This window comes from Genypterus blacodes, unplaced genomic scaffold (genome assembly GCF_046128005.1).
Source record: "Genypterus blacodes isolate CSIRO-AG114 ecotype Tasmania unplaced genomic scaffold, CSIRO-AGI_Gbla_v1 ptg000002l_1, whole genome shotgun sequence".
Lineage (NCBI taxonomy): Eukaryota > Metazoa > Chordata > Actinopteri > Ophidiiformes > Ophidiidae > Genypterus > Genypterus blacodes.
The window spans coordinates 1,251,129-1,273,133 of NW_027466816.1; the positions used below are offsets into that span (position 1 = coordinate 1,251,129).

Below are 22,005 nucleotides of genomic sequence, written 5' to 3' on the forward strand. Positions count from 1 at the left end.
TTTTTCAACAACTAGGCTTAGAAGTTCATGTAGAGGAGCCTTGAACATGGTTATAGATCCATAAGGGTCCATTCAAACAACCTACAGACCTGTGAGAGACCCACAGTCATCTACACAATGATACAGCTGACAGAGAGACAACAGTAACTCAGAGGAAAATTACTTGAAAATCATGAAATATAGTACAATGGTGGCGCATCGTTTTGATGCAGATGTTGAAGTGCTTTACAGTCTCATTCTGCTGAATCTCTTTTCCCGTTCACATACATACACACGCACACACACACGCACACAACTGCAAATTAAATTCAATAAATAAGACAAATGTGGTAAGGCAGCGAATACCATGCACCTGTCACCAATGAACAACAAACAGAGACAACAAACATGGCAACCACACGCACATTCGTTAAGAGCAACAAGGTCGACATCCTCGCTTACGTTTTTTTATTGTCTAAAGTTGTCAAGGCGTTCTGGGTGATCGCCTGATCTCCGTGTCAGGTACCGCTTCCTGCTGCCAGATGACCTCGTCGTTCCGAGAGCCATTTCCAAAGTGACAGGCTTGACGTGCTGCGACTGGACACCACCACAGTGGGGCGCCGCATCACAGTTTATCACAAAACAAAATAAAGAGATCGACTTTTGTTTTTTTTCCTCCATGGCAGCCAGCTGCTCAGCGCCTCAGGACAGGCCCGAGGTCTCCAGGTAACTCTGGAGCTTCCTCACCGTGCTTCTGTCCAGGGAGCACAGGTCAAAGTCAAAAGTAGTGTTTGTGATGTGGAAGTGTCCGGTCTCTTCGATCAGGTTCACAATCTGGAAAAATGAGCCAGGGTCAAAGGTTGAAGGACAACTGCTTCATTATCAGTCCACAATGAAAGGCAACACAGAGGAGATTTATCCAGAACAGCTTCAGCATTCCATTGATACACACATCATTGTGTTTACCAATCAAAGGCTCAGAACTGTATGGATGTGAACATTAAGAAGCGCTTCATGCTCATGCAACTATCTGCAGGACAAACTGTACAATCTCTACATCTGTGCACGGAAACATGCTGGCGTTCAGCAGCGTTGTTAGCAGCTCACCTGTTGCAGGATGTGACCTTCTCTTAGTGTCATCAGGCGTTTGTGCAGCTCCACCAGCTCGTCCAGGTAAGCCTAGAAAACAGCGGCGCTGCCACAGTTTAACACTATCACACGGCAAAAACACAGGAGGACTAAAGAGCGCAGACTTGCAAGCTTATACCAGAAAGCTGTAAAAAATACTTTTTTACCATTTGTTTTTATTGAAGCAAACATTTTAGAATGCTGTCATGGTCATTACGTTGCTGAACAAACTGTGCCAAGCAAATAGAACAGTTTACCAATTTTCACCTGAGTCACATTTCTCGACCATGACCAGAGAACATGAATGTTAAATTTCAATGCTGTGGCATTAGCATATCTGCGATGGTTGGGATCAGTCGAGATATTAAAATGATTATAAACCAGTCAATATAAATTACTTCACTAAATATCCTTTCAATTTGACCTCTGAACCTTAACTGTATGGAACATCAAGGAATGTGAAGGGACGGATTTTGCAATGTACATAATTTCAGGAAATTATTCAAACTTGTCTTTTATTGGCATGCAATAAAACTTAAGCTCATTATCACTATCAGAAGGAAATGAGCTGAAGGCAGGGAAATGTGAACAAATGCGATACCTTCCTAATAAAGCGTAGTTGTGGTACCTTGTCACAGTCCACGTTTTTGTCCTGCTTGTTTTGCTTGTTGGGGCTCTTCACTTCCAGGATCTGATAAGGGGTAAAACATGTATTTGCGGTCAAAATGGCCAGATAATAACAGGAGTAACAGAAGACACTTGTAGTTTGACTTCTCTTCACTTAGCTCAAGTATCTGTAGTCCATTTCTGAGTTCAGGTGTAACCTTCCTGAAAATTGTCACACTTTGTAAAATTGCATCACCTTACCTGGTTATTAGTAGTCTTTAATAAGGGCGTGGCTTCATTTCGAGAGGGCGGCGAGGACGACGAGCTGTCACTCTCACTGCCATCACTCAAGCTGACCCTGAGTGACGAAGGATAACGTGAGCCGCTAAACATGAGACAAAACGCCAAGATTAACGCAAGTGCACATTTAAGTTTACTTGAGGAGGCATATGTGCAAAGACTAAACATTCAAGATAAATATCCACATACTTTCTTCTGTACATTCAGACACTACCGGGGATTTAAAGATTTAGGTTCCATTTAGGTCGCAACTGTAAATGTAAAATTGTATAAGCAAGAAGATAACGGTAGGAGACAGCAACATGCAGGGGGCGTTAAATGCAAAGCCCTCGGCTCTGCTGCCGACAGTGACCTGGAAAAGTGGATGAAAATGAACCATTATATCCAATATCAACACTGTAAAATGCTGCCTTTTGTGGTGGTGCTGCTTTATGCAGTTATAAGCAGCGTGTCTCTTCATGCAGCTGGAGTATTGAAGGAAATGTGGCAGCCGTTTGATGCACTTTTAACTGCAGTATCAGTACTAGTATAGTATTAGTATTTACTGACCTACGTTGGTGGTGTATCACATGTGTGTGTGCCGGCCGATCCCCATCAGAGTCCATGTTGTCATCGTCATCATCTGAATCCTCGTCATTGTCATCCGAATGCAGATCCTGCATCACTGACTGCAGTGGACCGAGCACTATTTGTGGAAAACGCAAATCAAGATTAGTCTTTTAATGCCATTACATGAAGTCGAGTCCACATCGCTACACGTTCATGTGGCTCAGTTACCTTGCCGTTTGTGGTGTGTGGGGGCAAAGCCTGAACTGGAACTGGAACTGGCTGGACTGGGCTGTTCCGACTGAAAGAAAGAGCAAAGTGAGGTTAGGTCAGCCATCATCAGGAGGAGGGAATCACACTTCGTACGTACTACCTAGAAACAATCATGGCCATTTTGATTGACTTTGGTTTTGCGCATTTTGAAGTTGAGAACTGAAAAATCTGTAATGGAAACTCTCAGGTGGTGTTTCTTGTGGTGAGGCCGTAAGATTGAATGGTTATGGAACAGAATCTGGATCACGTCTAGTGTTGTATTACCACGTTGCAATTTGTGACATTTTCCAGATAAACGGCAATCCTTGTTGAACTTCCTTTGTTGTGCAGGCATTTGGCCTTCGGCTCTGGTTCACAACAAACACATACAGATTTGAGGTCCCAGAGACAGTTCGCTCCATGTTTGCTGGGTTTGTGTTTATTGCCAGATGAGACGGCAAGCTAAATAAAACATGCCTGTGGCTAAAAGGTGCGTTTTGTGTACGATCTCAAAGACTTTCTCAAAAAACTGCTTGTTCCTGTGGACATCAAAAGCAGGCTAATATACGTTTGGTAGTGGGAGGATGTGAAGGCTCAGGATGTTTTGACTCTGATAACCTCAGTGAAGGTCGCCAACACTGTCAGTAACGGCACAGGTGTGATTCTGATCATCACCCTTTATTAATAAAGAAGAGTCTTGATAGGTTCTTTCCGGTTTACGTACGACTGTGTGACATTAAATGGCTGCTCAGCGCCTTTTAGTTTACACACAGCGTCTCTTTAGGTTTAGTGGAGCAGCTTAGACCTAAAAGCAACAGAGATGATGAAGAGCTTCACCACATCAGCATCCGAAACATCACAACAACAATCTGCTTTGGCGTCGCTTAGGCTGAGTTTTGACACCTACAACAAATATTCCCTTAAAATGTTCATAAAAATGACTTGATTGTAAAGGTCTATTTTTGTCAAAGTTTGACAATTCAGTTATCAGGTTTTCATATTTACTATTTTTTTATTAATATCTTACTACTCTCTTAGTTACTATGGTTTATTGATACACATTACAATAGTCTTTAAACTTGGCCTGTGCTTATGAGTGTGTGTGTGTGTTTATGAGCTGAAGTAGACAGCTTGTGGATCCCGATGTGCAGACCACAGTCAACAGGTGGCGCCACACGAAACCAGAAAAGGCAAAAGAAGTGATTTGAAGTTAGAAAGCAGGACGAACGACAAAAGGCAGAAACTTCAATGGTCGTCACCTCCTGCCGACAAACAACACACAGCTGGTGTGTTGGTTTATGGGACGGCTTCTTCAGAGCGCCGTAAATCTTGCTGCCGTTCCTTTTAGGGCTTTTGTCCCACTTTGCTCAAAGCCACCAAAGCAACCCTCTTCACAGACCGTAAACGGCCTTCAGCATAGAAGTTTGCTGGCATTAATCTGGTTTCTTGTCTTAACCCTCAGCACAAAAAGCAGCATCGAACACCAAGAATGTTTGGTCTGCTGTTCTACTCCAGCGGGGGCAGAACAAACACGGTTTGAATGTGATTTAAAGTTTTGCAGCTCGAGTCTGCTTCACACCAACATCTTAAAATCTTAAATGTTAAAATGTAACATAACCAATCAAACCCATGGAGCAAAGAGACAGCGCAGACAATGAGCAGAAACCATTCTTTCATTCAGCTGTTTTTTTGACATGTATTCATTGTTAATGTTAGTAATTTATTTATTTTTTAATTGGACAAAAACAGCAAATCTATGCCATTTATTACGGTTACATAAATCAGTGTGTGTGTGTGTGTGTGTGTGTGTGTGTGTGTGTGTGTGTGTGTGTGTGTGTGTGTGTGTGTGCGCGCGCCCGCCCTTCATGTCATCACCTTCTCCACACTTCCTCCTTTCCGTCCAGTGAAAGCACACAGATCAAACTGAGTGCCAGGTCCGCTCGGCCACCCGCGTCGCTCGGCGGGGTCGAGAGCACCTGGCTTTCGTCTCCGCTGAGCCTGGACCCCACGTCCCACTCACAGCGCACCTAAACGCGTCCTCGCTAAAGACGCAGCGGGGCCTAACATGTAATTGTTGATGGCCGGGATTTCCAATACAATTAAAAAAATAAATAAATGGAACACTCAATTGAAATTTTCTTTACGACCTCTAAATCCTCACATTTATTTCACCTTCAATCTATTAATTCCCCCCTAAAAAACAATTTCATTTGTAAAATTAAGTAGAGGGGGGAGGGGGTGAAAGAGCGGCAGATGGAGAGATCGGCTGATAGTCGTCATATGCCGACTTCTCTGGCTAAAAGAGAGAGAAACATCAACGCTGCCAGTCTGTGCTAACAATGAGCGCAGGCCGACTCCTCAGCACAAAAGCCAGTGAAGAGAAGAGGAGCTGCTCTTTCTCCTCAGGTGCTGTAAAACCATCAATCTCTCCTTAAAACCAGTCCACTTTAATGGAACGTTTTCACTGAATGTGAGAGGAAGCACAGCCAGAGACTACCTCAAAGTCTACCTCTCTCTCTCTCTCTCTCTACCCCCCCGGCTCACTCCCTCTCACGGCAGATTTCCATTGAATTTTGTTTTGCACACTTTCAACTTACAAAATTGAGAAAAGTGTCACAAAAAACCTCAAATATCACGCAGAGGTTTTCACTCTGTCTCCAGGTGGTTCTCATGACGGTAACGATTTAATGACGATTCTGGTTGTAGGGTGACTGATGTTTGAAGCACCACCTACTGTAAAGGAGTGTGCAGTGTGGAGACACTTTACAAAACCTTTCACAAGTTTTATGAATATGCATGTTTTCCATAAAACTGACCAGCGACCGTCCCTCTCTCTCTCTTTCTCCCCGTCAAGTCAAGTCAGTTTATTTGTATTGCCCAATATCACATGCAATGTCTCAAAGGACTTTACAGACCCACAACATCAAGAAAATCCCCGACCCAGCCCAAAGCTCAAGTACATCAGTCTGTCTCTCTCTCTCTGTTCTATGAATGGGAGCAACAGTGCATCCTTCTTAGAATTCTAACGCATCAAATCAGCAAAATAATCTTCTGTGAACAGTCGCACAGGTTAGTCCATTTCCTGTTTGGCCCTGCAGACAATTGCAGCCGAACACCCACCAGGTTTATTGGTGCCCACCCCCACCGAGGCCCCTGCAGGCCTTCAGACCCGAGCTCCTCATTGGATTTTATGGCTCCTCAGCGCTGAGGAAGGACTGACCACCAACAAATCCTCCCGTCTTAAAGACTTGAAAGAACAGAATCTCCTTCCATCGCTCCCTCCCTTCAACTCTTCACTGGAAGCTCCAATCAGGAATTTTACAGCGTTGAACTGCTTCAATGGTCAGACAGCTGCATCTTAAACCTTGGGGTTTACAGCCGTCACTGGTGTTTGGACTCCACCCTCATAAATCTCCTCACACTGAGCTACTTCTGTCACTCAGCATCAAACACACAACGTTGCTTTTTTTTCTAGTTCATTTTATGTCACTACTTTGCAAACATACATATCCGTAAATTCAGATTTTACAATCTTTCTTTAGTTCCCTTTAGCCGTTACAAACTTTAAATTGAATGTTTACGTAAATCAAGCCTCTCCTACGGGTCGGGGGAAGGTTAATGCGACTGATCGACTGGCATCACGTGACACCGTTGTGTTGGGCTCTTCTCTCATTTTCGTGCACAGCTGGTGCAGGTTAACAATAAATGACCCGACGAGGCACACATACACAAGCTCACAGCATCCAACAAATCCTCTACTTACGTCAGATTTCATCAACTGGTCCTCCGTGTCCGAGTCGTTGGGGTCCACCAGGTCGTGGAATGGAGGACGTGGTGGAACCTTCTTGCGTTCGGCTTCGCTAGTTTCGCGGCGTGATTTACTTGTCTGCATCTGGGATCTATCCTTCAACAGTTTCTTATCCAAGTGTTGTGCATCCGACCCCGACGTGTGCTTCCCCGATGAATCCACAAATCCCTTTTTACGCTTTTTGGTCACGTGATCATCACCGTCATGGGATGGTAGGCGCTTGTTGGGCCCCGTCCCATGGGTGACCCCCTCAGTCCGGTGCTCCTTGGTCAAAGACTTAGGCTCCTTGAAGCCCATCTTAGGGTTTATATCTCTGAGCGGCTGGTTCTCTTTGGGTTTTCTGGAGGGTTCTTTGGGGGTTTTGCTGGATTCCCAGCCGCAGTCTCTGAAGGCACTTTTGGGGTCTTTGAAATCTTTTGGAGGCTTATCTTTGTGGTCCTTTGATGATTTGTGAAGTTTGGAGAGGCTGCTGCTGTTGGTGGTTGATGAGGTGGTGTGGAGGGTCATGCCGCTGGCTTTAGGGCCTTCCTGCAATTGTAAAGGCACAAATTAAAACTCTGCAGTCGACGTCACATTTCAACATGCAAATTTCACACAACCAATTTGACATGATGTGAAACAGTTTAATGTTAAGAAGATGAGACGTAAACAGCCTTCCACCATCTCATGGCTCTCTTGGAATAAATAATCATTCGATCCTCAAATCTGTTAAATGTTTGCGCTCTAATGAGAGAAATGAGCATGTGCAGGTTTACAATGACATAATCTACTAAGAGTAGTCAGACAAACATGAACGTTAGCTCAACTGTTGCTCTCAACTGCGAGCTCAACTGCAACTGTTGCTTTCCGTCTTTATAGCTGTAGCTTCTTCTTCCATCATTCAATTCAACACAAAACAAAACTCGACATGCTTCTGGAATCAAAACAGAGACCTTATGTCCAACCACAATGTCACAAAGACCGGATTTACAAATTACTTCTTTAGCGACTTCACACAACATCCACCTCAAGCGAGTGTAAAAACTTACAGTGGTTCTCAAACTGTGGGGTACCACCAGTGGTGCGCGGGCTCCCTGTAGTGTTACACGGAAGACTCAAATAAGAATATCTCAACCATGAGATAATTGAAATGCGACTTAAAATAAGTTTAGCCTTTCATAAATGTTTGTACACGGCACACTACTAACCTTACCGATAGTAGCGCTCCGTGCAAACGTCAACTATTAGCTTTTGGCTACAGGCTAAACTTAACTGTGATGGCAAGATGGTAAGCGTAGATAGTAAAAGTAAGTATGAGCGGTCCAAATTCACTTAAGTCATGGCTCCAGAGGGGAACTAAAAGGACGAAATCTGCGGATCGAGAGGAGGATATTTCAAGCAGCCTAGAAGACTGAAGTGAGTGCTAACGTTAGCAGCTACATCAGTAGAGGGAGTGAAGTGTCCACAGCACCGGTAGCTGCCTGCAAAAAGCGCAAAACATTACGGAAATATGACCTGAGTTACATCAACCTTGGATTCAGCTGGAGTGGGACTGACGAAGAGCCAAAGCCACAGTGTGTGGCATGAGGTGATGTTCTCAATAAAGCAATGAATCCAGGAAACCATTGCATCTCACAACCAAACACACAGCACTGAAAGACAAACCAATGGATTTTTTGGAACATAGACGTGATGAACTGAGGCAGTCCAAATGCACGATTCAGTTCTGTGGTACACCTGTGGTTAAAACACAGGATCCGCATAGCGAAAGCCGGTACGCCTCACACACTTGGTGAACAGTTAGTTAGTTATAAATAGTTGCCAGAATGCTGTGTGTTTGAAGTACAGTTGTTTGAGTTTTTTACTGAAATGCAGTTATCAACATTCTCACGTGTGCGTGTGTGTGTGTGTGTCCGTCCCATATAGGAGAGTTGTTCATATGAGAGAGTTATAGTACCAATTTGTACAATGTGACTGTGATAGTACCAATTTGTACAATGTGACTGTGACAAAGGTCAAAATACATGATAATAAATTGGCTTCCTGTGTGCATTTTGCATAGCAGCTGAATAGGGTAGGCCTATGCTACTGTATTTTAACATCGGCCATAGTGGTGGTACTTGGAGAGCCAAATCATTTCTGAGGTGGTACCTGATGTAAAAAGTTTAGGAAACCACTGCATTAGAGGGTTTTTCCATTCCACATTTTTCAATTTGTAACTTTAAATTGCATGCGTTAATAGAAACCACACTGGTGACCAAGTTAAGACGCAAGGACCTGAAAATCATGAAATGGTGTAACATCGGGCGGCAGGACAGACTTGTTTTGTGGACTTCTTCACAGCCCGACGTGTGCAGCCTTTAAGTGTAACGAGGAGGAAATGCATTTGTTTTAGTGACAGAGGTCGTTTCTCACAGGTCTCACCTCCAGCCCTGTTGTCAATATTTCATCAATGCAGTAAAGCCATTAAAGCAGTCTAGACGGCGGGCTAAAGGCAGCCCCCCACCCCCCCCAACCACTAAAACCTTTCATTGTGTCTATCAGCTCACGACCCCGAGACCTCAGGACGTAAAGCTGCCGGCTCAATTCCAAACTCAGGCGCTGCTTTGCACCAGTAAACCATTTCCCTCCCGCGTAAAAGCGCTGCTTTACTGCTCCGAGTGCAGCCGTCATCGCCTACCTCCTTCTTCCCTTTTTTTTTTTTTTTTTAAAAATCGCAAACCTTTCAGCGGCAGGTTAACAGGTGACCCAATCCCACATAAGTCTCTCAACAGGTCAAAACGTGCAGAGAGGAAATGAAAGCGAAATGTAAACACGACAGCGGCCCTTCATTAACTCATGACTGCACACCGATGTTACGTTTCATGTAAAAAAAAAAAAGAACAAAAAACTATTAAATCGGTCCGGATCATAAATCAAACAGTTATGATTTATTACAGAGATAATATTTACAAAGGCCATTCAACATGTGGCAATATGCATATGTTAATGTGAAAAGAGCTGGAGAGAGAAGGGAAAATTCATCACTGTGTTTAGACTGGAAAGTGTTTCCATGTGAAATGAGAACCACCCCCCCCTCCTTTAAATGACACGATTTACAGGCAGTTACATAAGGAGTAATGGAAATAACATGTCTGCTCGCTAACACCGATGATTCAGTGGTGAAGGAGCTCCAACCTGAAGGTGTTTAGGACCATCAGCTGTGTTTGTACACAGAACTTCATTCATGAGCTTTTAAAAAAGGACATTAGAGCTCAGTTATGGACACGCAAAGACTTGTTGCAGTTCATACATCTGCCAAGACCGAGCCACGTTTTATTTGCAGCCGACATACTGAGGTCACAATGTCCACCGCATTTGGTTAGTGGACTAGAAGCATTTCCTGAGGTGTGCTGGAACACACTGACTGACCTTTGACCCGTGAAAGGCTTTGCTCTTCTTCGGGTCGGACAGCGTGGATGTCAGCAAAGTGTTGGGAAGCGTGGGGAGCTTCAGGTGCTGACCGAACAGCGAGGTGGAGCCCTCCTGCATCACCATCACCTGAGTGAGCGAGAGTAAGGGAGGATTAGTAGAAGGAATGTGATGCAATACTACAGTTTATACTACAGTATTGCATAAAGTATTGTTGGTATTCCATGTGATGTACTTTGAATCCACTGATCTTCAAGCATGACAGAAATCTTACTTTGGAGTCTTCTGAACTTCGCTTGTGTGGATCCCGCTGCTGTGAAGAAGACAATCAGACCAGCGTTATTATCATCACCAGCTGTAAAGTCTTATGTTTTAAAGCCATCTCACAAATATTGTACAAACAATTAGAGAAAGTCCACGATGGAGCACTGCGATTGCGTTTGTGGGGTTTCATAGTGGAGATCCATGGACGTTGGAGCAGTGAGATTCTCCCCCCGACAGTCGTGAACGCGAGATTGGACTGGTTAATCTGTATTGCTCAAGTCTTTGTGGAGGTGGACCATTGTGTCTGTGGCCCATTTTGCCACTTTTTAGGGAGCGATTTCGTTCCCATTGTCTCCAATGATGCTGCAGTAGCTCCGACCAGTCAGATAACATCTGACGAACCAAAATTCAAGTCTTTCGTCGCTCTTCGGTGTCAGTCTGTGCTTGTGCATATTGTGTACGCTTGCTTAACGTTATGAGAGCATGAATGTTCCTCCTACCCCTCCGGCTTTCAGCAGCTTCCTACGAAACTCCTCCGTCGGGTTGTTGAAGGTGAGCTTCTCGCAGCGCAGATGATTGACAGGCGGGTGGCCGTCCAGGTGCAGGAAGAGGTCGTAATCAAAGCGAACTTTCTTGGGTTCTTCCTGAATAAGCGGTGGTCCGTTCAGAGGGAAGAGAAGAAGAAGAGTCAGTTAAATTCTGTCATTATCTATTCGAGTTTCCAAGTAACACACAGACAGAGAGAGAGACAGAGGGAAATGTAAAGCAGTACTTGCATACTTTGTGTAAGCTGTGGTGTCAGATATTTGCAGTAATGTGAGCGTACCTTGTTTTTGAAGTAAACCTCTATAGGCAGGATGAAGCCGGCATATCCACACTCTTCCACTTTGTACGGTGGATCCTTAATCACTGAGACAAAAAGACAAGAGACAATAGCAACTGTCAAACCAACGGGACTGACGTACAACACAGAAGACCAAAGGCAAGTGGACAAAAAAAAATGAAAGAAAGAAGGAGCGAGCGAGAAAAGGAGAGAGTGATGGAAACAGGGAGAGCAAGAGGAAGGCCAACAAAGCAAGGAAGACAGAAAGAATGAGCAGGGAGGTTGAGACAGAAAGTGAGAAGAGAAAGTAAGAGTGAGGGGGAAAAAGAGTGCGAGAAAGAGTGAAAGAAAAAGAGCAACAGAGCGTGGGGAGAGAGAAAAGGAGAGAGACTCGGGCACTGTTCTACGTTTTATCCTGTGTGTAATCAGACAAAGTGGCAGCCATTCAACATCTTTGCTGTATAATTGTACGAGAGTGTGAATGCGCCACACACACACACTTCCACCTGCGACAGGGTTCTCGTGAGATCTCATTAGAGGCGACGCGCGTCTCCACGTGAACCGCAGACCCTCAGAGGTCGGGAACTCTGGGCCGGGTAGTGGGAGACGAGCTTTCCCCAAAGGAACGCTTACTGCAAACAAACGCGCAATCTCAGGTGTTCCTTGTCTATCGCTGTCCCACAGGAGCTCACACACAAAGCAGCAATTAGGTTGCTTGTATTCCAGGCTGCGTTTACCAAGGTCGGGTTATTTATCGGACAATCGCCATTATTAACTTAATTATCCTTATAACAGAGATCCATTTATTTATTTACATTCAGTCCAGTGTGGGATGATCAGAAATGATCCATAGACACCATATGTGAGACCGCACAGGTGTGAAGGCCACGCCCACCTCAAGGGACTAAACAGATGTCAGGGGTGGGGGTGTGTGTTCTGGTCCTGATGTCTCCCATAACAAAGTTGCGCGCCAGGTGAGACTTTTTGTGTTTAGCATCATTACGTCAGGATGAATGAGATGAAGATCGCAGCTCAGAGTGATTTGTTGAATTGAGTTTGACTGTGTGGTATAGATCAGTGGTTCTCAAACTTTTTACATCAGGTTCCTCCTCAGAAAATATTTGGCTCTCCAAGTACCACCACTATAGCCTATGCACACACACAGACGAGAAAATTAATAACTACTGCATTTCATTCACAAACAAGCATACATACAAACATACACACACACAGCAGTTGACATTAATAACTGCATTTCATTCAGACACACGTGAGAACATTAATAACTGCATTTCACACACACACACACACACACACACACACACACACACACACACACACACACACACACACACACACACACACACACACACACACACACACACACACACACACACACACACACACACACACACACACACACACACACACACACACACACACACACACACACACACACTGAGAACATTAACAACTGCATTTCAGTAAAAAACACAAAAACCTGTACTTCAAACACAGCATTTTGGCAACTATTTATAACTCTAACTGTTCACCAATTGTGTGCGGCTTACCGGCTTTCTCTATGCTGAGGCTGGCACAATACGAAGCCTCCTGTGCTTTAACCACAGGTGGACCACAGAACTGAATCGTGCATTTGGACTGCCTCAGTTCATCACGTTTACTTACAAAAAAATCCACTGGTTTGTGTTTCAGTGCTGTGTGTTTGGTTGTAGATGCCGTTTGAGATGCGATGGTTTCATGGATTCATTGCTGAGAACATCACCACATACATCACACACTGTGGCTTTGGCTCTTCCTTCGTCCCGATCCAGCTGAATCCAAGGTTGATGTAACTCGGGTCATATTTCTGTAATGTTTTGCGCTTTCTGCAGCCAGCTACCGGTGCTGTGGACACTTCACTCCCACTACTGATGTAGCTGCTAACCTTAGCACTCGTCCTGGCTGCTTGGAATATTACCCTCGATCTGCAGATTTAGTCCTTTTAGTTCCCCTCTGGAGCCATGACTTTAGTGTATTTGGACCGCTCATACTTTATTTTTTACTATCTCCGCTTACCATCTTGCCATCACAGTTGAGTTTAGCCTGAAGCTAAAAGTTGATGTTTGCACGCAGCGCTACTATCGGTAAGGTTAGTAGTGTGCAAACATTTATGAAAGGCTAAACTTATTAAGTCAAGTTCAATTATCTCGTGGTTCAGGTTTTTTATTGGATTTCCCCGTGTACCACTGGTGGTATGCGTACCACAGTTTGAGAACCACTGGTTTAGATGATATTAACTCAACTTTACTGATCCCGAGGGGCAGAATTCAGATCTTGGCAAGAGGAAACAACACATACATATATGTACACAAGTATCTATAGAGTGGTACAAATGGGACAAAGACATATCAAATGTTTGACCTTTAGATCGTTATCTTTGAGGGCCGAGTGCGAGTTCTGGCCAAAACACTCCTGCTTGGGCGTGCGGAGGCGTTGTAAACACAAGACAAATGCTTTTACAGCAGCGAGCGGGGAGAAAGGAGTGAAAGAGCGAGTGACTGACAGACTGCTAGTGTAAAGCACGCTTCAATAAACCACTTCCTCCAGCCTCCTTTCATGGACGAGCCCGGGGAGCACCGGCGTTTACTGCTCGCCTCCTGCACCTCCTCCCAGCCCGCCTCCTTTCAGGCCAGCAGCAGCAGCCTGCAGCTTCCATTGTGTTCCGCCGACACAAGAGGCCACGATTTCTGAGAATCACTAAAACAATTACGGAAAACACCTGCAGGGGTCCGTGGAGTGGGGGAGGGGTTTACAGTAGGTAAACGCTGCTGTAAAATTGTGCGTTTATTAGAAATGAAGCTGCATTTCTCTGACGCAAAAACTGAAGAAACACAAATCTAAAATTTGACCCACAAGCGACGTCAAAAACACGGGCAAAAATAATGTCGACACCTTTGCCATTACAAAACTCCAATACCTGTTCACTTCCATTAATCCATGGGTGGGGAAAATCCTGCCGTCTCTAAATCCCTGGTAGAGTCGGAACGTTTGCAAGAGTTTACGCCAGATTGGGACAACCCCAGGTGGTTTCTTGAGCGGACAGAATAACTTGCAGGTATGGCGACTGCAGCCTCACCGTTTCTATAACCGTGTGTGTGTGTTTGTGTGTTTGACAGCATAAACTCAGTAGAACAAGATTTGTGTAGGATGACGCCGAGAGGCTGCAGACGGCAACGTTAAACGCCCACATATAAAGTTCTTCATAAGGCTGGAGTGCGCAATGGACTCATGTGGAAAATCGCAGCGCTCGCACGCAAGCGGTAGTGAGGGGAGGCATCGTTGGAGCCGGCAGAGATGGCGGTAAAGCCTGCGGCGAAGAAGAAAGGAATGTATCTCAGCCGAAGGATGTGTGTGTGTCTGAGTGCGCGCAGCGTACAGGTCACTGCGCTGAATTGACTTATGTGGTATGCGCACACAACACGCAAATTAAGCCAGAGTGAGGACGGGGGAGTTAAAAGGCTTCGAGTAAGCGTCCACGGAGGCCAAGAGATGCCCCGAGGCTAACATGCTGCTCCAATCATTAAGGCATCAATCTCTGTGTGTGCGCAAGCCCCTGCAACTGTCCCGTCACACACACACACACACACACACACACACACACACACACACACACACACACACACACACACACACACACACACACACACACACACACACACACACACACACACACACACACACACACACACACACACACACACACACACACACACACACACACACACACACACACACACACACTACTGCAAATATTTTTTCAGTGAGCAAGCAAAACACAGAAATTACTCAAAAACTTGATATTTTGCTTTTCGCCTCATAAAGTTGGAGCCACTTGTTGCACGCAGGATCCATCCAACATTGTACATACAGGCTGAGTTTGCCTGATGCCAATCCACGCTGAGCTCCAATCCAGAGCTCCCCCTCTACCCCCCCCCCCACCCAAAGGTGGGATCCACCCCTGCTGGACTGATACACATCGCTATGAAGCGTTATATTAGTGTAAAAATGACCTACGAGACAAACACACTATACTCTTTACTCTGAGTAAGAGATTACATTATCACGGGCTTATCAATAACCTGTTACATATCACTCGTCAGCGTGGCACATTTGGCCTTGGCAGAGGTATGAGCCCTATATCCATTTACATTTTTGGACATCTTGAGTCGCAACTAAAATGCTATTTTGGGCATTTTTTCACAAAATGCGACCTGCAGGTTTAAGCAGGAAACACTGCATGTTTCACTGCCGACCCGTCTCTATCCATTACGCTGCCTAAATCTTCCCATAAAAGTGACAAAGACGCCATCGCCATGGCGATTAAATGGCTGCCGAGGCACCAAATGAGGTGCTTAAGCAGCGTGAGCCATCGCTGCCTCCTGCCAAAACAGCTCCCCCTCCGCTCCTTCCAAACAGCTCCTTTACCTCCATTTGTTGGAACGGCATTGCCATTTGACTGTCTCCATAGCAACGTCTTAACGCCGGCCCGTTAACCGCATGGTAATAATGAAGCACGGTGGCAGCTTTACCGACTGATCCGTCATTAATCTTGACGCGCGTCTGGCAGCATCTCCGAGTGTCGCGGCGGACTGCAGGAGTGGAGGAACGCCGCTTCTCGACACCAACACACGGAAGAGGAAGGAGAGCCTCCCATCGATAAACAGCTACAACCCATCATGTGAAGGTAACACGGGATGCAGCGTTTCGATCAATACTGGCAGCAGGCACACAGGGGGACACGTACAGGGGCCAACAACAAGGGGGATCACACTGCCTACAGGGGGCCACTAAACTTTACACTGATTAGGACCAATGCAGCTGCAACAGAAAACTTTATTTAGTTAAGCAAAGGTGAGGTGAGAAAAAAAATTAAATCAGTGTCCAACAATCTTCATTCTTTTTCATTTTGCCACAAATAATCAGTTTTAAGGTTGTAGATCGACGCAGTTAAACGCCACCTAAGAAATCCCTGCATTACGACACATCATTGAACGCACTTATTGGAAGTCGCTTTGGATAAAAGCGTCTGCTAAATGACCGTAATGTAATCTAATGTAACATCAATGCACCCTTACGTCTGACAGAAATCTTGTGGATCGGGGACTGCGGCGTGTGACGGGCTGGTTTGACCCAAATCCGCAATGCGAATTTGCACGAGGTGTGAAAACAAAAAGTTCTGATGCAGCTGAAAGTACAACTTCATCACCTCTGACCTGGAATCACAGAACTTCAAAGCCGTCAAAAGATCTGAAAGACATGCATCTGTGTGATGGAAAGCTGATCCTGGATTCATTTTCCCAAAACGCTGTGGGCATCCCATAAATCAACGCTATTATCTCCTGATACGGAGGCCTCAAAGCAGCAGACAGGTCTTTGATTCCCCAGACCGCATCCTTTTCCCGAACCCCTACCTTGTGATAAATGTGATTTGGAGGCGATAGCGTGAAGCCCGGTGGGGGAACACTGAATCTTCCATAAGTCTCATGTGAGAACATCACAGGGGAGATCATTCTAGAGCAGGGGTGGGAAACCTCCGGCCCGCAAGCCGTATACGGCCCGCAAGGCCGTTTGATCCAGCCCACGAGACACTCTTTCGATGACATCATATAAATAATATACTTTGTTTATGATCCCCCCCGACAGATCGCAGCGCCAATTTCGAAGCGATCAAAATGGTCCGCGATAGGAAAAAGGTTCCCCACCCCTGCTCTAGAGCCTGCAAAGTTCTCTACGACCGTGTGTTTTTATACGGGGACAAAGTGCTAAAATCCTGAACTTTTCAAAGGCCGCAGAGGTTTCCAGTCAGAACACAGCCCAACATTTAATTCGTTAATTGTGTTTAGGTGAATCAAAAAAACTAATTTGCTTTGTTGGCCGTTTGTAGCCAAATGAAGAAACATGGACGTCTTCAGGATTTCGGAAATGAAAACACTGAATTCTGTTGGACTGCCCGAAACACAGCCAGTAGGCAAATATCAACAAGTTGAAATTCTTAAACCAGCGTCCAACACTCATGAGGACATTATCTTGTCACTAAGCCCCAGCTGAAGAAACGATGCTAATGTGAAGCTTCCTTACCTCTTTTTGGTTTGGGGAAACTTTCGTGCAGGTGAAACACGACTTTCTCAACAAAGTGCTGAATGTTGCTGTGCTCCGGCCCTCGGACAAACACCATCCAGTCGTGTGTGAAGCCTTCCACTGTGGGTTTCTTTCTCACCTGAGCACGATGACCAAGTTCTAGTTTCACCTGAACAGCACCCTAAGGACGGAATAACACCGAGTCAGAACGCCATACAACGTAACCAAGCTCAGATGGGATTCTCACAAAAGTCATGACAATCTGTTAAACCTCCACTGTTGCTTTAATGTCGTCAATAATGTCATTTATGTTCTTCATCACTTAATACCTAAGAGTAAATAATGTTTTCACTTTAATCTAATGGCAAAACTCGATTGGAAACCCTGACCATAAAGACATCCAAATTTAGAATTTTCATAGAACTTGTTTACTTTCTGCATGTTGTTGTAGCTCACCTCTATATTTGAAACATGGAGGGGGGGGGGGTGGAATAAACGCTGTTAGTACGCAAAACCTTGGTGAAATGTTTCTGAAAAACGGACACAGTATTACCTTTTGTTAATTTCTTCCTCACCTACATGGTCCATCGCATGCAGAATCTTAAATTACACGTTTATCCTGATCAATTCTACTGTAAACCCTCCGAGTGTCATATTGTGTGTGTGGATATTGGGGGCCCTCTTAGCTTGGGGCCCCAGCCAGTCCCACTGCGCACCTGGAAGACCATGACTTAACACTTTTTTTCCTCCAATAGCAAACTTCTAATAGACAATTCCAACTTAGACGCGCTAAATATCGCATTTTCCGCCGCTGCTGCTGCTGATGTGAGGCGAGTCCCGCTGCTTGCTAGCGTGGCGTTCAAAGATGCACAGAGGCAAAGCGCAGAAAGAATGACAGAAAAACTTAAGAAAGTTGACATTTAACGGACTTGCGTGATATTAAATGCGCATGGTTTAAATCGCAGGTTTTTATCCGAATAAAGCACCGCAGGGAGCGCAGTGTCCGCCTTAAGTCAGATTTGAATACAATCTGCTCGTTTTTTAATTCAGTTTAGTGTTACACTTTGTCCACTCGGCTCTAGCTAGCTGCTGCTGCCGCCGCCGCTGCTGCTCCAGCGTGACAAACAACTAAAGCCCCAGACACACGCTGCATCACCGGGCAGGCCTGCAGCCGAACCCCACTGTTTACTCACCGAGCCGGCCATCCTCTCGGCCCCGCGTTGCTGTTATTTCATGGAGAACGAGTTTCAGGTGCGCACAGAGTGTGTGTGACGGCGGACATGGTCTCTAACATACTGAAGTCACACACACACTTTCAAAGGCTCAGCTGGCGTCAAGTTCAGTCGACAACGCAACGATTTCCGTCACGGATTTTCAGAATAACGCCATCACGACGAACCAGCCGATGTGACGTCATCTTTTGTATCTGGCAGCGCCTTATGGCTTTCATTAGGAAATTCCAAAAAACAAAAACGTCAAGTAGAAGTTAATGCATTTTAATGATGACGTTCACCATTAAATAGCCTGAAATAAAAACGACACAGACATATTCATAAGAAACACTATATGCCCCTATATGATGCTTCTGTTCAACGTTGCTTAGATACGCGGACATGTGCAACCTCAACACAAGGGGAATAAGAAACTCATCGAATTACTATTATAGTTTAACTTGTCAAGAGTACAGCTTTCCAAACACCAGACTGGCTGAGGCCGAATCCATTTTCTTTGTAATTGATTGTTGGAAGGATGGAATCAGGCCAAAAACGCTTTATCTTGTAGTGAACACCAGAAATCTGGAATTCTGTGGTCTGTAGTGAACAGACCACAGAAATGTTGGAAAGACACGTTTTGAAACCAGTCGTAGATAAAGTGCCTCAAAGCAATTTTAAAATTAGTTAGTTGCAAGTAAACGGTTGCAAGTACGGTTCTGCCCGTTAGAAACATTGAGCAAAATTAAAAATAAACCCATTAAGTATTGAAATTATTTGTGACACAAAATGTACTTATGTGTTAAAAGTAAAAGTAAATGCTGTTTAAAAGCTCAACAAATAAAAATGCTACAACAAACATTTTAGTTTCTCGTTTTCTTGGGCTTGATTATTTTATGCTGAAAGCAAAACCGTCCTATTTCCGCTTGTCAACTAGCTTCCCTCGCCTAGTTTGACGTTGGTAGGGGTAACGCGCACGCGCAGCTGAGTGTGCAGCAGACAGCACGAAATGGGGAGAGCCAATGAGGGCATAGCAGATAAGGCAGGGTTCCAATCAACTGGTGGAAAACGTCCAGTGATTATGCTGCCTTCAAGGCCCGTGGGAAAACCGGTAAATGCAACACGTTTGTCTTTTTTGAGGAGTTTACGTACTAGCGACTGGAGGGAGCCAAACGTGAATGTTGGGATTCTCAGAAGAATGTTCTGGCTGCAGATATACATTTAGGTTTTATTTCCCGAATTTTCTTAAAATACACAATTCATGTGGCGTTTCAATTCATTAAAGTGTTTTTATCCTCTTATAAGTTCTATCTATCTATCTATCGCGAAGGCGCGTCTGTCTACTCCGGTTTGACCCTCGGGGCGCACCGTAGTTGCATGTGCGCCTCTGCAGCCGGGTGAAGGAGGTAAAGTTTAACCGAAGTGTAACCTTTATGACTTGTAATAGCGATCGTATGATCAGTTATTGATCACGTTGCTATAAGGCGTATCATACATGTGCTTTATAACGCTCAGCCTGCTGGATCGCTTGCTAGCTTGTAGCTGTTAGCCACATCAGCTAACTTTGTTTGCTAACCTGTTTGTTTATTGGGCTCACAAATATTGATGCTGCCAATGATTGACATTGATAAGCTGCTCATGTTGTACCACTTCAGCTCGTATTAGACCTTCATAATTTGCCACAATCTATTACGCTTGTCGGTGATCTGGATCAAACTCACTCTCAGCCTCTGTGCTTTTGTGCTGGCGGTGATGAAGCAGATTTAATCAAAATGTGCATATTGATCGCGTCACTCATGTATTGTATGATTTTGCTGCTCTCAGGCATCAACATGGGTCAGATATGTAGCAAAACTTTTATTGCAGAATCTATAATCTGTTGTCACTCTGGAGATAAAAACTCACAAATGTAACCAGTTTAACGAGGTTACTCAACTGTTTGTGAAGTTTGGACCTCAGGATTCCCTCACTCGCTCTTCTTACTTCTGTGTCATTAGTCAAGACAACTAACGTGGCGTTTGTGGTCTGACGGATCAGATAATGAACATGCAGAGAAACATCAACTAACCAGATTACATCAGCCAGGATCCAATCATTAAAGGAGTAGTTCACCAAACCAGGAGCGTCTGATAAAGAAGCGTCTTGCCTCATCGTCCACGTTGCTGAAGCTTCGAGCCCAACGGAACAAACAGTTCAGCTAAATGTTGCACTGTGGACCCACAAGTTCAATATTTACTTTATTATCTCCAAAATTACCCCCAGTGATCTGCTCACTGCCCTCATGTGCCATTAAGCGCCTCACACACACACACTTAAATAGAAAATGTATTATTTAAAAAAATAAATGGATATATTTACACTAAAAAGTTTTACAACTTTAATGTTTGAATTACAGTTTAAATATTTTAAAATATATACATGTACAATATACAGTACATGCCATCATATGTATAACAAACTTCATATATGTAACTTCTATATGTTAAAATACTTCCAATTTATATAGAAATAATAATATAGTTAACAAGCTTGAGTAGATTTTCAAAAAATAGTTTTGTTGAATAAAATGACATGTTTGTGCTCAGCGTGGTGTAACTGTGTGTGTGTGTGTGCAGCTGTGTAAAGCCTCAGTCGTGTGGTTTCTAAAGCGCCGCAGGCTCACTGGTGTTTGTGCTTTGTCCTCTCTTGTGTCGCTAATGCAGACACAGCAGCTTCAGCTGCAAGGAAAAAAATGCGTTGGAAAACACAGGAACGCTTTGGTGTCCAGCCCACCACTCAGACATTAGACTACTCATACCTACGCAAAGGCCCAACAAGACCAAATGATAACATTTCTTTCATTACTTCACACAGAATGGACTGGGTCTCTGGGTTTGAGCCCAGGACCTTCTGGCTGTGTAAGGTAACAATCACAATCTTTACTTACACTCTATACTCTGTACTCAGTTGTCTATACTATGATTAATGGAATAGAATGGTTTGCATAAATATACAGACAAAACAAATATTAGTTAGAGAATCACGATCAAATCTTTCACTCCCAAGCGATGAGCCTGGATGTTGCGGTAATGAGACATGGTCACCAATGGCTTGTCAGTGACCATGTCTCATCGTACATTCTGTAATCGCTGTATCAGTGCGAGTTCCAAGAATAAAGACGTCATGTTTATTTTTGGAACATTTCAACTTTGCCTTGAATTTGTTCATGTAACTCAAACTCTTACTCTTGCAACAAAACAACATAATAATTTCATAATTTCAAAACAGACATTTGCATTCAGGTGGCTCCTCCCTCTGACCACGCCTCAGCAAAATCCACTCCAGGCTTTTTGAGCAATCATTAACATTCAAACAAACAATTGTAGGCATCAAGTCAAAACGCAAACTGAAGTATTGTTTTAATCACGTCTTTATAATTCCCGTTCTCAAACGAGGAGAAGTCAGAGTACAGTGAAATCATGTAGACCTGTGACTGTGCTAAGTAAATGTACAGTCTGTTCCTATGTACTTCAGTCAAAACAGTTGCATAATTTCCGAACAGAATCGATAAAAGGTCACTT

General features: G+C 44.3%; 2 protein-coding genes across 6 annotated transcripts in view; one reads left to right on the forward strand and one right to left on the reverse strand.

Moving 5' to 3' along the window:
• The window catches only part of mllt3 (MLLT3 super elongation complex subunit), a 22,260-nt gene continuing 255 nt past the window's right edge, over nt 1–22,005 (reverse strand). The window contains exons 1-13 of one of the 5 annotated variants that reach the window (XM_076148551.1): nt 20,514–20,758; nt 17,235–17,415; nt 11,100–11,182; nt 10,774–10,917; nt 10,284–10,322; nt 10,010–10,138; nt 6,575–7,147; nt 2,791–2,860; nt 2,563–2,698; nt 1,975–2,098; nt 1,736–1,798; nt 1,087–1,158; nt 1–813 (exon numbers count right to left, since the gene is read on the reverse strand). In XM_076148551.1, the coding sequence (XP_076004666.1) occupies nt 682–813; nt 1,087–1,158; nt 1,736–1,798; nt 1,975–2,098; nt 2,563–2,698; nt 2,791–2,860; nt 6,575–7,147; nt 10,010–10,138; nt 10,284–10,322; nt 10,774–10,917; nt 11,100–11,182; nt 17,235–17,331 (1,662 nt within the window). In that variant the 5' untranslated portion in view covers nt 17,332–17,415; nt 20,514–20,758 and the 3' untranslated portion in view covers nt 1–681. Of the gene's footprint in view, nt 814–1,086; nt 1,159–1,735; nt 1,799–1,974; nt 2,099–2,562; nt 2,699–2,790; nt 2,861–6,574; nt 7,148–10,009; nt 10,139–10,283; nt 10,323–10,773; nt 10,918–11,099; nt 11,183–17,234; nt 17,416–18,427; nt 18,746–20,381; nt 20,447–20,513; nt 20,759–22,005 lie in introns of those variants that run through there. The other 4 variants (XM_076148689.1, XM_076148402.1, XM_076148472.1 and 1 more) reach the window with 4 other exon arrangements.
• The window catches only part of focad (focadhesin), a 20,367-nt gene continuing 18,136 nt past the window's right edge, over nt 19,775–22,005 (forward strand). The window contains exon 1 of the mRNA XM_076148388.1: nt 19,775–19,851. The gene's annotated coding sequence lies outside the window, so the exon portion shown is untranslated. The remainder of the gene's footprint in view (nt 19,852–22,005) is intronic.